Genomic DNA, 12,952 nt, shown 5'->3' on the forward strand with positions numbered 1-12,952 from the left:
GTTCTCACTATAACACAACATAATTCAACAATTACAACTTGAAACCTGACCTCAGCTTGCAGCTTGAATCCCCCAGCTATACTCTCTCTACTTCTAGCCTCAGTTTCCGAGATTTAGCTCAACCTCAACTCAATTTAGCTCAACCTCAACTCAATTTCCTGGCTTTTTTCTCCTTCAAGCTTCTAAATTCCCCTTAGTTCTAGAGAGAGGAAGAGAAACCGTGTATATTGGAGAGTGAGAGAGGTTAAGTGTATTCCTACTTAGGCAGTTTCCTAAAACCTCCGCTGATCATACACCTTAGCCAAAAAGACTAAAATACCCCTCATGACACCTCAGTCCTCTAATTGCCCCTAGGGGTAACATGGTCATTTCCCGATTCCCGCTAATTCCTCGAGTATTCCTGCCATTTGCCAATTAATCCCGTCATGCCCAACTAATTACCAAATACTTTCTCATTACTCAATAAACCCTAAAATATCCTCCAAGTTCCCAAAATAACCCTAGGCACACCTCGAGCTGGGTATTAAACCCTGCTATGACTAATTCGCTAATCCGCTCACTAGGATCGCCTTGAGCCATGTACTCCAAATATGTGCACATAATAATGTGGTCTCTGTCATTTAACACACATAATCACATTTATGCCCTTAACAGGCTAAAATTATAGATATGCCCTTATAAACAACGAAGGGCCCACATGCATATCTAATAATCATAAACATGCATATAATATATTCACATCATCATGTATATCATGCATGGCCCATAGTCACACATTTAAATCATGTAATCACACACATATCCAATTGTGCCCTCCCGGCACGCTAATCAAGGCACTAAACCCTATTAGCATTTTTTTGGTCGTTACATGCCATGTGTAGAATAATTACCAATTTTGCCCTCGAACTTTAACCACTACGAGATTGTGCCCTTTCTATTAAAAAAATCTAATTTTTTTTCTTAAAAATATTAATTAATTCTTTAAAAAATTAAAAATCTAATTAATAACAAATAATTATTTTTTTAAATTTTTTTTACAATATAAAATAAATCTATTTTAGAATAAAAATTTAAAATATATACTAAAACAAAGAAAAAATGTTTAATTAAAGAAGGGGACGAAGGACAAAAGGCTTAAACAAATTAAAAATTTTAATTTAAAAGATGGAGGACGAAGCGAAAAAAACTTTGTTTTATGATTTATTTTTTAATTCTTACTTTAAGATATATTTATTTTATATTGTAAAATCAAAGAAAAAGTAAAAAAAGTTATTTGTTATTAATTAGATTTTTAATTTTTGAATATTTGAAATTTATTTTATTAATTTGAAACTTTTAGTATTATTTATTTTCTTAATCTATTAAAATGATTTTTTTTTAATTTGTACGGATTTAATTATTATTATTTAAAAAAAAATAGATTTTCTTAAAATAATTTAAACTAGTTATAATAAAAATGGCACGATTTGGTAATGGTAAAAGTTCGGGAGCAAAATTGCTAATTATTCTACACATGACACTGCCACATCAATAAACAAAATGTCATATCATCAATCTGTTAACCAGCTAGGACGAAATTTAACAGAAGTCCCATATTTCAGTAACATGTATAATTTGGAGGGAATTTTTAACATCATGAATCATTTGCGGGACATGATCATATAGTGGTCATAGTTCGGGAAAAAAAATCCTATTTATTATAAAAAAAAATGATGGCCTTAATAAAGGATGAATGTTTCTATAGTGAGAAGATGTGGTGTTAATGGGTGCGCCCAACTTCACAATTGCTAAGGGTGTTTTTATTTCCTGATGGATGGTGGTGTGTTGTGTTTTGCTGCTATGGGAATGAGAACCCACATGGAGAAGAAGTAAAATTAGGGAGAGTATTTTAGTCCAAATAGAAGTATGGAGCATAGTTTTCAAATAATTATTAAAGGTGGCAAATTTTTTTAATTAGTGTGTATTTAGAAGGGAAATATTACATATTAGGCATAATAATACATATTAATTATTATAAATGCCCCCATAACTACTTATCCCCAAAATATGTCATTTTGTAATTATTGGACCAGATTACCCCTTCCATTAACATCCTCAATTTATCTATCTAAATTGTATGTTCTACATATAAATTTTACAATTTTACATGCTCTAATTTTGTAGATCTAAAAAAATACCAAAATAAAAAAAAATCATCTAAAATGGACATTTGAGTGAAAAGATACGAACCTCTAAAATTTTCATCAAATTTTAGCACACTGCGTCGATTTTGTATCGATTTTTCATCGTTTTGACCAAAAATTAAGTTTTCATGATTGCATCGCAAGAGCATTGAAAAAACATCGATTTGACATTAATTTTGCATAGAAAAATCATCGTTTTGGCAAAAAAAAAAACATCAAGTTTTCATGATTGAATCATAAGAGCATCGAAACAACATCGCTTTGGCATTGAAAAAACATCGTTTTGCCCCAAAATTAAACGATGCAAAATCGATGCTGTTTCGATGCTCTTGCGATGCAATCATGAAATTTTGATATTTGACCAAAACGATGATTTTTCGATGCAAAATCGATGCTGTTTTGATGCTCTTACGATGCAATCATGAAAACTTGATTTTTTTTTGTCAAAACAATGCTTTTTCGATGCTCTTGCGATGTAATCATAAAAATCTTGATTTTTTGGCCAAAACGATGAAAATTGATGATATGCACTGAAATTTGACGAAAACTTTAAAAGTTCATATCTTTTAAGTCAAATGTCTGTTTTAGATGGTCTTTTTAAATTTTGTTATTTTTTCGAGATTTATAAGATTTGATCATATAAATCTTACGTAGAACATATAATTTAGAGAGAGAAATTGAGAATGTTAATGAGAGGGTAATTGAATCCAATAATTACAAAATGATATATTTTGGGATAGATAGTTATGGATGCATATATAATCAATAGGTATTATCATGCCTACTATGTGATAGTTACGTGTTAGAAAGCATAGAAGCTAAAATTAAAGCTAGAACTTTTGGCACTATGGCTATTCATGTGAGGGAATTCCGCATTAAGTGATACTCGGTTTGAGTTGATTAAAACTCTCCAAAGAGTCTTTTTTATCCGGTGACAGTGTCGTTTTACCTCACTTACTCCACACTTTCCCGCCAAATTTTCAGTGTCTATGTCGTTTTAAAACCCTAGAGTTCGTCTTTCGCTCTTCAGGACCGTCCAGAGCATAATCGGAGTTCCGATGACCTCGATTGTCACTTCCAGAGACGTTCAGGAGATAGTTTCAAAGCTCTCGTCTGATAAAGCCAAAGCTCGAGAAGTATCTTTCTCTCCTTCATCGTTTTTTTTACTATCCGTTTGGCCGCCTAGAAAATGCACTAGGAGGAAAACGAAAATGAAAATGGACTTGATGGACATTATATGTGTATTTGATAGGATTAAATAGAAAAATAGAGTTGAAATTAGCTAATCGCAAATGGTTATATCGTTCGATGTTATAAACTGTGAGAGAGAGAGAGAGAGAGAGAGAGAGAGAGAGAGAGAGAAATAATTTAAATTAAGTGAAACAAAAGTTTAATGTTAATCCATTAAGAGAACTTTCATGTCTTGTTTGTTTGTAGATATTCTCTGCAGCAAAACAGATTTTTTTATTTTCTGGTTTTGGTTGATGTACATAGGAAGGGATAAAGTTGTTGAACACATGGTTGGAAGGAGAAAGATCAATAGCTTTTTGCAAATTTCTTGGACAGCACACAGCGAAGCTTCAACCAAATGAAATTCCACATTGTGAGGCCAACATTTGAGATATGACCCATTCAATCCCTGAAAGTAGAAGTGGTTTTTCTTTGAGTGCATAATGAGTAGATGGTTTACATTTTTTTTCCCTGCAGCTGAAACATGGCCTTTTTTGATATCTTTGCTTATGCAATGTGTTTCATTGGAGCTATCGTCGAGCAAACGAAGATTGCCAAAGTTGCAATTTGCAAAGACTCTCCGAATTGTGGTGCAACGATCACACGATTCTAAGTTCTCTGGTATTTGTTTGAAAGTGTTATTGAGTTATTTATTCTTGTCAAGAGAGCCACATGAAACAAGATGTTTATCATGTCTATTTCTTTATTTACTTATTTGAGAACATTGAATTTTTTGTTTTTCCAAGAAACTTTTAGTGTTTGATTGAGACCAGGAAGATTATGTTCAGAATGTTTGATATGTGAAATGTACTTGTGAAAAAAAATAGAACCTAGTAAAGAAGTGGATAGGTTCAATTCAGGAAATATGACAAGTTTGCTTTGTACAATTTCAGGCAAGATGGCACCTTTGCTACCTGTGGTTAAATCGCTTTTTAATCACATATGGGATGTCTTGAGCAATGTCCCAAGCTTTCAATCAGAATACGAGAGTATTCTCCGACATCTTTTGGCCATAAAAGATTATCGTTTTCACATGAGGAAGCGCATCTATTCCTGTAAGATTTTCACTTATTTAGACTCAAAGCATGTTTCCTTCAAATTGTAAGCTGCTGCTAACACTGACTGATCACATTTCCTATACATATGTTATCCTTTGGCTAGGTCTTGTGCTTCTGTACATGGAAAAGGTGGAATCAAGCTTGGGTGGGAAAAATGATAATCAATATAATCCCAGGGAGGAGATCTTTCGCTGCATCCTTACCCTCCAATCGATTCTGGAGAATCCTCCAGGAGATTTACCAAACAGTCTAAGAGAAGACATTGTTAAGGGGTTTGTAGGGATTTTCTCTCATATAAGGTTAGTCATAACTTGTTATTACTGTTACTTTCTACACTGTTATGCATATATTATTGTTGGTATTTCTATTCCATTTGGCTTTGATAATAGAAACGTATATGGTAATTTTTTGTTCAGGGATGAGGACAAGCTTTCACGCAAACTTATTGAGTGTGTTAATAAATACTTGTTGAAGGATGGTCCTAATTTGGGAGGCCATTCCATGGAGATCCATAGTGCTGTACAGCAATTTGTGTTTCGTTGTTGGCTGACAACACATGACCGAGCTCTTAAGGTTTCCAAGTGAAGCATTCAAAGCAATTTTTTATTTTTATTTTTCATATATTCTTAAAAATGTGTGTTCCTAACGAATTTTCAAGTACGTATATTAATACTTTCTTAATTTATTTTTTGTTTTGCAGGATGCACTTATATTATATGCAAGGTTACAGCTAAATTTTACTAGAGATGCTGCTGATAGTAGTCTTCTGGTAGAACAACTTCTCGATATAGTTTGTAAGGAACTAGATCAGAGCTTCTTATCTAGTTGCAGTGTGCCCTGGTTAGTGTTTTGTTTTTCTCCCTTCTTTCTCTCAGTTTATACTTTTGATTTTGGTGCTGATACTAATAATATTGAATCTATACCTATATGAATCTTCAATAATAAGGAGTTTAAGGCATTCTTCTCATCCTCCACTCTTCTTTGTGATTGGTATTTGTAGCTGAATTCTAAGATGTTTATGGGAAGGTGTTTCTGTTTTTGTTTTTGTCTTTCACTACGTTTTAGAAGGAGCATTTTTGCTACTGCCTAGGTTGTAATACAGATGATGACTGTCATCTTTTTATTTATACAACTTGCTTTGTCAATAGAAAAATAATATTAAATCTATACTTATTCAGGGCTGAGGCAATTAAAGATGATAGATTTGGAGCTTTAAGTAGGTCACAGTATGGTCTTGTTGACCTTGCAGCTGCTTTATTCTATCGGGTAGTTATTTCTATTCATGTTATAAAAGTTGTGATTTATGTCAGATTTCCTGAGATAAAGATTCAGGTAAGAGGTATCTAATGTGATTTTGCTTCTTAGGCTTGTGTTAACAGAGGTAAACCATCATCATCTGAGAAGCGGGTGAAGAGAGAGCATGCTGATGCACGTTTAAGAGAAGAGCTCAAAAAAGGGAAGTGGCTATGGTAAATCATAAGTTGATTGATTTGGCAATATCAAGTTTCCTTTTTTGTAATTGTTATTACTTTTTATAAAGAAAATGCAACAATTCTCCCCTTCCTTAATTTAGGAGTCTAATAATTTATGAGTTGTGTGATGTGAACATTGTAAAATATATTTAGGGAAACTAAATATATAAATAACCACCCTGGTTACCGGTTTTAGATGAGCTGTAACAAATTTTTGTTGACTTTGGATTAGGAGGTTAGGCTTCTTAGTGTGACGCAGGATGCTTTGGTTAGAACAGTTATCATTGTCTTGTCTATATTAATGCTCATCTGCTGAAACGAGGCTCTACTCTATATAGGTTTGGAAGTATTTTTGCTTCATATGTTCAGAGTGGACTGCAGGAATTAATGTATTAGCAGGGTTTTTGATGTGTGGAAAAGGTAGAAAGAAGTTCATGAAAAACTTGGTAATGTATGGATGAAAGTAGGGGATGGGGTAACATTTCTGGACATACTAGTCTGGAGATTTTTTTTTAAAACAGAGTTCAGCAGCTAGACTATGGGAAGAAAGTGGTGATTTAAAAAAAATAATTGGTTAGTATCAAGGATGAAAAAATCGATATTATTGGCAATCTGAATTTTCCAAGGTTCTGATATTTTTCTGAGTGTAAAACTTTATCTGTCAAAATATAGCAGAAATATCGTGGAAACATTGATGAAATGTCAGAAATATCAATTTAATTTTGAAAAGAATCAAATAAAACACAAAAGAAACAATTTAACTCATATTTTTTAAAATGAAAACATAATTGATAGAGACTCTTGTAAGTAATATTTGTAGAGTATCTTGTAACCACTTTAACATCATTTATGAATCTAGCAACTATAGAATGAAATCTTGTGATAGTGACTACTCTAGTATCTGCAAGATTTTTCAATTATTCATCTACTCAATTTGGTTGGTTTAATATTCTTATTTACATGTATTTATACTCAAACTATATCATAATATAATTAGTATTGATTAGATCAAGATCATATGAATACTACTTTTGAACCCCTAAGAGTTTGTTTTGGTATTGATTTTCTTTTTATCAAATGTTATATTTGTATAGCAATGTATTTATGAAGATATGTTTAAATATATATGGCTTATGTATTATTGAATGTTTTGAATTTGTTTAAGATTTTATGATAAAAATTATATTTTAAGAATTTATTTGTAATTTCGATAAAGTTTTAAAATTTTCCAATCGGTATTGATATTTTCTTCGATAATTCCATAAAATCAAGTACCGATATATCTATGGACACCAATATTTTCAACCTTATAATTCCCTGTAATAATACTACAAAAGAATGTTTATGATTCCCGGTCATGATACTACAAAAGAATGTTTAAGTAACAGAGGGACTATTCTACAGGAATGCTGCTTTTTGTTGTCTCACTCACAACTACAAAAGGCGCATGAGTAAAGATCTCTTTATCTACTGGTTTGAGGGTATCATTGCAAGCTTTGAAAGGTAGTTCTTTGTGTCAGGTCAAACATAGTAAATAGTTATCCCTTTGCTGAATGTATCTGAACTATTATTCTTCTAATGTGATTCTTTACTGTGTTGATAATTTTGTGCACAAGTGACTTCATACTTTATATAGTAAAATTTGTCTATAAAATTATAAATCATTGAGATTTCTCTCTAATGTTGTTCTCTCTACATCTTTTCTATCTGTTGTTCTATTTCTCTCTATGGATTCATCTCTTGTTATCTATCCTATTTTCTCCTTTGGTCCTACATCACCCTTAGTTTGTTCCTTGCTGTTTATGTGTTTGCTATGCTAATTTTCTTTTAGAATTTCATAACTATGCAACTATTTTTCAGATGCCTTTCATATTAAAATGCATAATCAGCTTACATTGTTTTAGTTGTGTTTCGATGTAGGCTTGTATAGGAAAATACTTCCTATACTGATGTTTTTGTACGTTCCTTGCTTAAAATAATAAAATAAAAATGATAACAGGATGCTAATTTTTAAACATTCTATTTGCATGTTTGTTAGGGTATATAGCTTCTTTGATGACATGAGTTTTTTTAAAATGCATCTTCTACATGCTTGTTTATGGAAGCTTTAAATAGAAAGTGATTGTTCACTTAAAAAATTGAAATGTGTTGCAGAATTATGAATGATGCAAATATGGGGCACAGTTATGATGGTTTGTTGTGGACTCTGAGGTATTGAATAGTTTGTTTCTTTTCAAATTCTCTCCATCTCCACCTTTCTTTTGTGAGCTCATACGTTTCTATATTTTTGCATCTAAAGGAGTTTGCAAGAACTCTCTTTTGTGTTACTGCTACCAGATTCAGAGGTTGCAATTTCATCTAGTTCTTCCTCTTTAAATGAGGTACAAGTCTGGATTTTTTGCCTTTTTGTATTTGGTTGTTGCTGTTAAAATTTGCTTGTCCTTAAAATGTTGAAACTTATATTTTTTAGAATGATTTTGTTCAGTTTTGTATTATTTTGAAATACATGAGAACACATTTGAATGGTTCATAGGTGTCAGCTTTGCTTTTGATGTACATGCTTATGACTCCAGTCTGTATATTTTGAAATGATGGCTTATGATAGACGTATTCTAGAAAAAGAAGGTTATTAGCAAATGGTTTTTGCCAACTACGACTTTCTAGCAGTCAGCAGGATTTTTAAAAAAAAAATAATTATAGTAACAATGCTACTTTTTATCAAATGGCGAAAATAATATTACAGCTAAAAAAATTGAATAAGACCATCACAAACTCAACCAGAATTTAAGCATCTAATTGGGAACACAGCAATGAAAAATTTCAAACAGAAATTCGTTACAGCAAGACCTCTCAATCTATCAACAAATCAGAAAAGAGAAAAGGTTATAAATTAATTTACACTTTTAAACCAAACTGTATCCCAAAATTTCGGTTGCAGTTTTCATGTGCTACCGCTGTTGTATGGGTGTTTGGCCTGTCTACTTATAGACATGTTCAGTTCCTAAGGATGACAATTTTACCTGGAAACCCGTTTACCCATGGGTACCCTATACTAATGGGTAGGGTATTACCCGATAAATTAGGGTTTAGGGTTTAGGGTAGGGTGAGAGTATAAAAACATGTGGTGCGGATATATGTGTACCCAACCTATTATCCGACCCTACCCGATTATGTGTATATTTATTTATAGTTATATGCATGTATATATGTAAATTTATATGAATATATTTAAAATTTCATTATATTTTTAAAAATATAAAAAATAAAATTTTATAAAATAAATATAAATACATGTCATATAAATATAAATATGTAGAAATATTGGTATATCTTATAAATAAATACATGACATATAATATATTATAAATAATTAATATAGATTTTTAATTATAATTTATACACTAAAAATTAAATACTTAATAATCTAAATTTATAAAATCAATTAATATATACTATGCACATATTCTAAATATAATGTATCCTATTAGTATTATGATCTTTAACACATTATATTATATTTTAATTAACTTTACAAGTATAAATAAAGATAATATATCATATTAACTTTTACAATGTCTATCACATTATGTTATATTCTTGTTAATTTTATAAGTATAAATAATGAATTATTGGTATTTACTATTTTTAATACTTAATCATGTTATATTTCATTTAATTTTATAAGAATAATATATTTTTTAAAATTTTTTTATTAGGGTAGGGTTACCCATGGGTACCCTATGTTCGATAGGGTAATACCCACACCCTACTTGCAAAAAATTATAGGGTAATATGGTAGGGTATGGGTAGAAGTTTTTTTATAGGGTAGGGTCATGGAATAGACATACCCTACTTGTTGCCATCCCTGTCAGTTCTTTTTACTTTGTATTACAAAAAAAAAAGTAACCAAAAGTTAATTCTTTTTCATATATGATCCAGTGAGTCCTAAATCCACACCTCCAAATTGTCACTCTTTTATTATTCCTCCCAACTAAATTTTGAGCCATATATGCATAATAACATCTAGGAGTAACCCATTCCACTTGAAATTCTGCCAAAAACTTGGACCACAGGCATGATGCAAACTCACGAATCATAATGAAAAAAAAATGTGATTCAGCAGGACTAAGTTGGGATTTCTCCACTCCCCTACCTTTTTTTTTTAAAATTTATTTTCAAACATTTATTTTATTTTACTGTATTCGTGTTGGAAGCAAAGTTCTTGAATTGAACCTTTGGATACGCAGGTCTTTTTCATGAACTGTGAAACTAAAACTTTAGCTAGAGTCTGTTACTGTTACAAACGATGTTGGATTTTTGTGTTTGTTATTAATACTGACTAATGGATGAAAAATTGCAGTATAACAGCAGTTGGCGACTACTATGGAGCTCTTTGATGCATGGTTTGCCAATATTCAGTAATGTAAATGCAGTTGTAAGTTGTACTCGTATAAGCATTGTTTGGATTCAACTTAATTAATATTTTGGTGATTTTTTTTTTAAATTCTTTTTCTTCCATATATATTAAGTTTATTTTATTGAAGGTTGGCTGTTTTATTTATTTTATCCTTTTCCATTTCCTTTGATACTTGAGACTTAATTCTTTTTGGAAACAAAACTTGTATTAATAAATAAATATACAATACAAGTGAGGGGGGGAAACAACCACAGGTATCTCATCGAAAACAAAAACTAAGAAAAAAGAACAAGGTAGCTTAACTACTACTACATCAATATACAAAACAATACATTACAACAAAAAATTCCACTCTCTCAACCAATCTGTGAATGAAAAATCCTTGAAGGGATCCCAATAAAAAAATGTGTTTGTTTTACTTAAGACGTGTCAATTAGCTATAATCTGTAATAATGTGTACGTTTCATTGACTATTAAGTAGGGATTCCAATAAAAAAATGCGGGTTTTATGATTTATATGTGATAGGCCTCCGGTTCGTTTTACATACTCTAGATGCTGGGGTAATTCTGGAAAGATAAATTAGTGGCTGACAGGAGTAACGAACGTGCTGTGGGTGCATAGTGGTAGTGAAGAAGTTTGTTTGTCTTTCGGTTAGGCCTTGGGATTGGTGAGTAGGATATAAGGTAGCTATTGGTAGAGAGGTTGGGGTTATCAGTCTTGTGTATTGAGCTTTGCTCTTGTGGAGAGTCCCAGCCTCTTGAATGCTTGGAAAACCTGTATCCAATTTTCAGTTCATCAATAACACTCTCACCGAGGATTTTCACTCCACGTTACCTGTTTTCTAGCTCTAATTCCTATCAATATGTGGACGCCAATGCTTTTTATCTAAAAAATTATCCTTGCATTTGCAATACTTCATTTGCAAGAATACTTTTAGGTTTTAATTCATTATGTATGCAATCATGCAGGTTGATGCTGCTCTTATACTCCTTGGTAACATGATTTCAAGGGTGAGTATGAAATTTTATTCTCTTATTTGGATTTCGAGAAGGATACCTTATCACCTTTTTTTTTTAATTTTATTATTTCCTTATATATTCAATAAGGTTTTGTTTCTTATAAACAAACATATAAATACACGTACAAATGCTCCATCAATTTTCACCTTGTCAGCATGCCTCTAGGGGTTCATCTATGTGAACATGAATGTGTCTATTGTTGACTAATGTTCTTATGAAATTTCTTTTTCCAGGATCTTATAAATATGTTGGTTGTACCCCAAGATGTCTGGGACCTCAGGTTATTCAAACGAATTCCATCAATGTAAGTGTGTTCTTTGTTATTTAGTTGTTATATGATATTAGTATTCTTCTATTAGATGTATGAAAACTTGTTAACTTCCATCACATAAGCTAGTAGCTACACCAATCAAAGTTCAAGATTATTGTCTGAGATGGAAATTTCACCACCAAATACTGAGTTCCTGTTTTTCAGTTTTGCAATACTATTTCCACAATAACTGGCCATGCCTTTTTTTTTTTTATTTTTTATGAAAAGAAACAAGAATGTATAACTTTTTAATGGAGAAAGGAAGATTAAAAACAATGACAAAAATCATCTAAAGTTACAACCAAATACACCAATCTCTATTCTAATCAGAAAATGACAAGGTCTTTAACCTATTTAGCCTTAAAGTTTCACTGTCATTAGTTTTTTTAATTTTTCATTAAGTTTCAAATATGAGTTATATATCATATAGTATTTTAAGGTTCACATTAACCGAATTCAATGTTATGTTATCCAGGTCAGCTTTGTACTTCATTTCATGCTACTTCACAAGGAAATGCTCCCAAGTAAGTGGTACAATTAGTATATTTCACTGTTAGTTGGAAGGTATGCAGCTGTTGTTGACATGAACCGGGTTTTAATTAGAATTAGCCTAACATGATCTACATTTCTGCATAGCATGCACACATATCATGTATTTACAATTAGACAGAGACACTTAGAGAGAGCTGAATGAGTCATGATTGGGCGTGGTCTTAGTGGTTCCTTTCCAAAGTAAATCCATTTTTTTTGGTAATTAAGACATCAATACCATAACATGCTAATAATGTAGTTACAGGTCATATAAAGTTTGATACAAGCAAGAGAGGCTGTATGTATAATGTGTTAAATCAACTTCCTTCATGTTGATGCAGGGGGATTCCCGAGACATTTTGCATCTTAGAAAAGGCCTCCTGAAAGCAGTTTTGGGTCATCTTGAGTGGCAGGTCTGTTTCTTGTTTTGTTATGCCTGGGATGGTTTTGAAGGGGTTGAGACACACACACAATAATTTTTTTTATACATAACTAGAGAAATATATGACAAGCAGTCCTTTCCAAAAGAAAATAAAAATACTATTATAAGTCTCTTAAATCCAGCACTGTAAAGATTAAATGAAACACCGAGTTCCATTAATAAAGAAATTGAAAAAGCTCAATTTCTGTCCAAAGCTATCTTCAAAGACATTTTTTTTGAAGCCAGCTTATCATACTGTTAAGTACCTGGCAGTGCCAGATTTGTGTCCCAAATTGTGCGCATCTCCTGG

The 12,952-nt window shown here is 31.7% G+C and overlaps 1 protein-coding gene across 8 annotated transcripts in view; it reads left to right on the top strand.

Annotated features, from left to right (window-relative positions):
• The first annotated feature begins 2,993 nt into the window (after window positions 1–2,993).
• The window catches only part of LOC133830320 (serine/threonine-protein kinase ATM), an 86,993-nt gene continuing 77,034 nt past the window's right edge, over window positions 2,994–12,952 (top strand). For 4 of the 8 annotated variants that reach the window (XM_062260280.1, XM_062260283.1, XM_062260282.1 and 1 more), the window contains exons 1-17: window positions 3,002–3,319; window positions 3,678–3,786; window positions 3,891–4,034; window positions 4,307–4,468; window positions 4,575–4,770; window positions 4,888–5,044; window positions 5,172–5,311; window positions 5,650–5,737; window positions 5,837–5,940; window positions 7,348–7,446; window positions 8,098–8,154; window positions 8,243–8,324; window positions 10,304–10,378; window positions 11,330–11,371; window positions 11,614–11,684; window positions 12,166–12,214; window positions 12,563–12,634. In XM_062260280.1, the coding sequence (XP_062116264.1) occupies window positions 3,242–3,319; window positions 3,678–3,786; window positions 3,891–4,034; window positions 4,307–4,468; window positions 4,575–4,770; window positions 4,888–5,044; window positions 5,172–5,311; window positions 5,650–5,737; window positions 5,837–5,940; window positions 7,348–7,446; window positions 8,098–8,154; window positions 8,243–8,324; window positions 10,304–10,378; window positions 11,330–11,371; window positions 11,614–11,684; window positions 12,166–12,214; window positions 12,563–12,634 (1,725 nt within the window). In that variant the 5' untranslated portion in view covers window positions 3,002–3,241. Of the gene's footprint in view, window positions 3,320–3,677; window positions 3,787–3,890; window positions 4,035–4,306; window positions 4,469–4,574; window positions 4,771–4,887; window positions 5,045–5,171; window positions 5,312–5,649; window positions 5,738–5,836; window positions 5,941–7,347; window positions 7,447–8,097; window positions 8,155–8,237; window positions 8,325–9,931; window positions 10,073–10,303; window positions 10,379–11,329; window positions 11,372–11,613; window positions 11,685–12,165; window positions 12,215–12,562; window positions 12,635–12,952 lie in introns of those variants that run through there. The other 4 variants (XR_009891991.1, XM_062260281.1, XM_062260285.1 and 1 more) reach the window with 4 other exon arrangements.

This window comes from Humulus lupulus, chromosome 4, assembly GCF_963169125.1.
Source record: "Humulus lupulus chromosome 4, drHumLupu1.1, whole genome shotgun sequence".
NCBI classification, from domain to species: domain Eukaryota; kingdom Viridiplantae; phylum Streptophyta; class Magnoliopsida; order Rosales; family Cannabaceae; genus Humulus; species Humulus lupulus.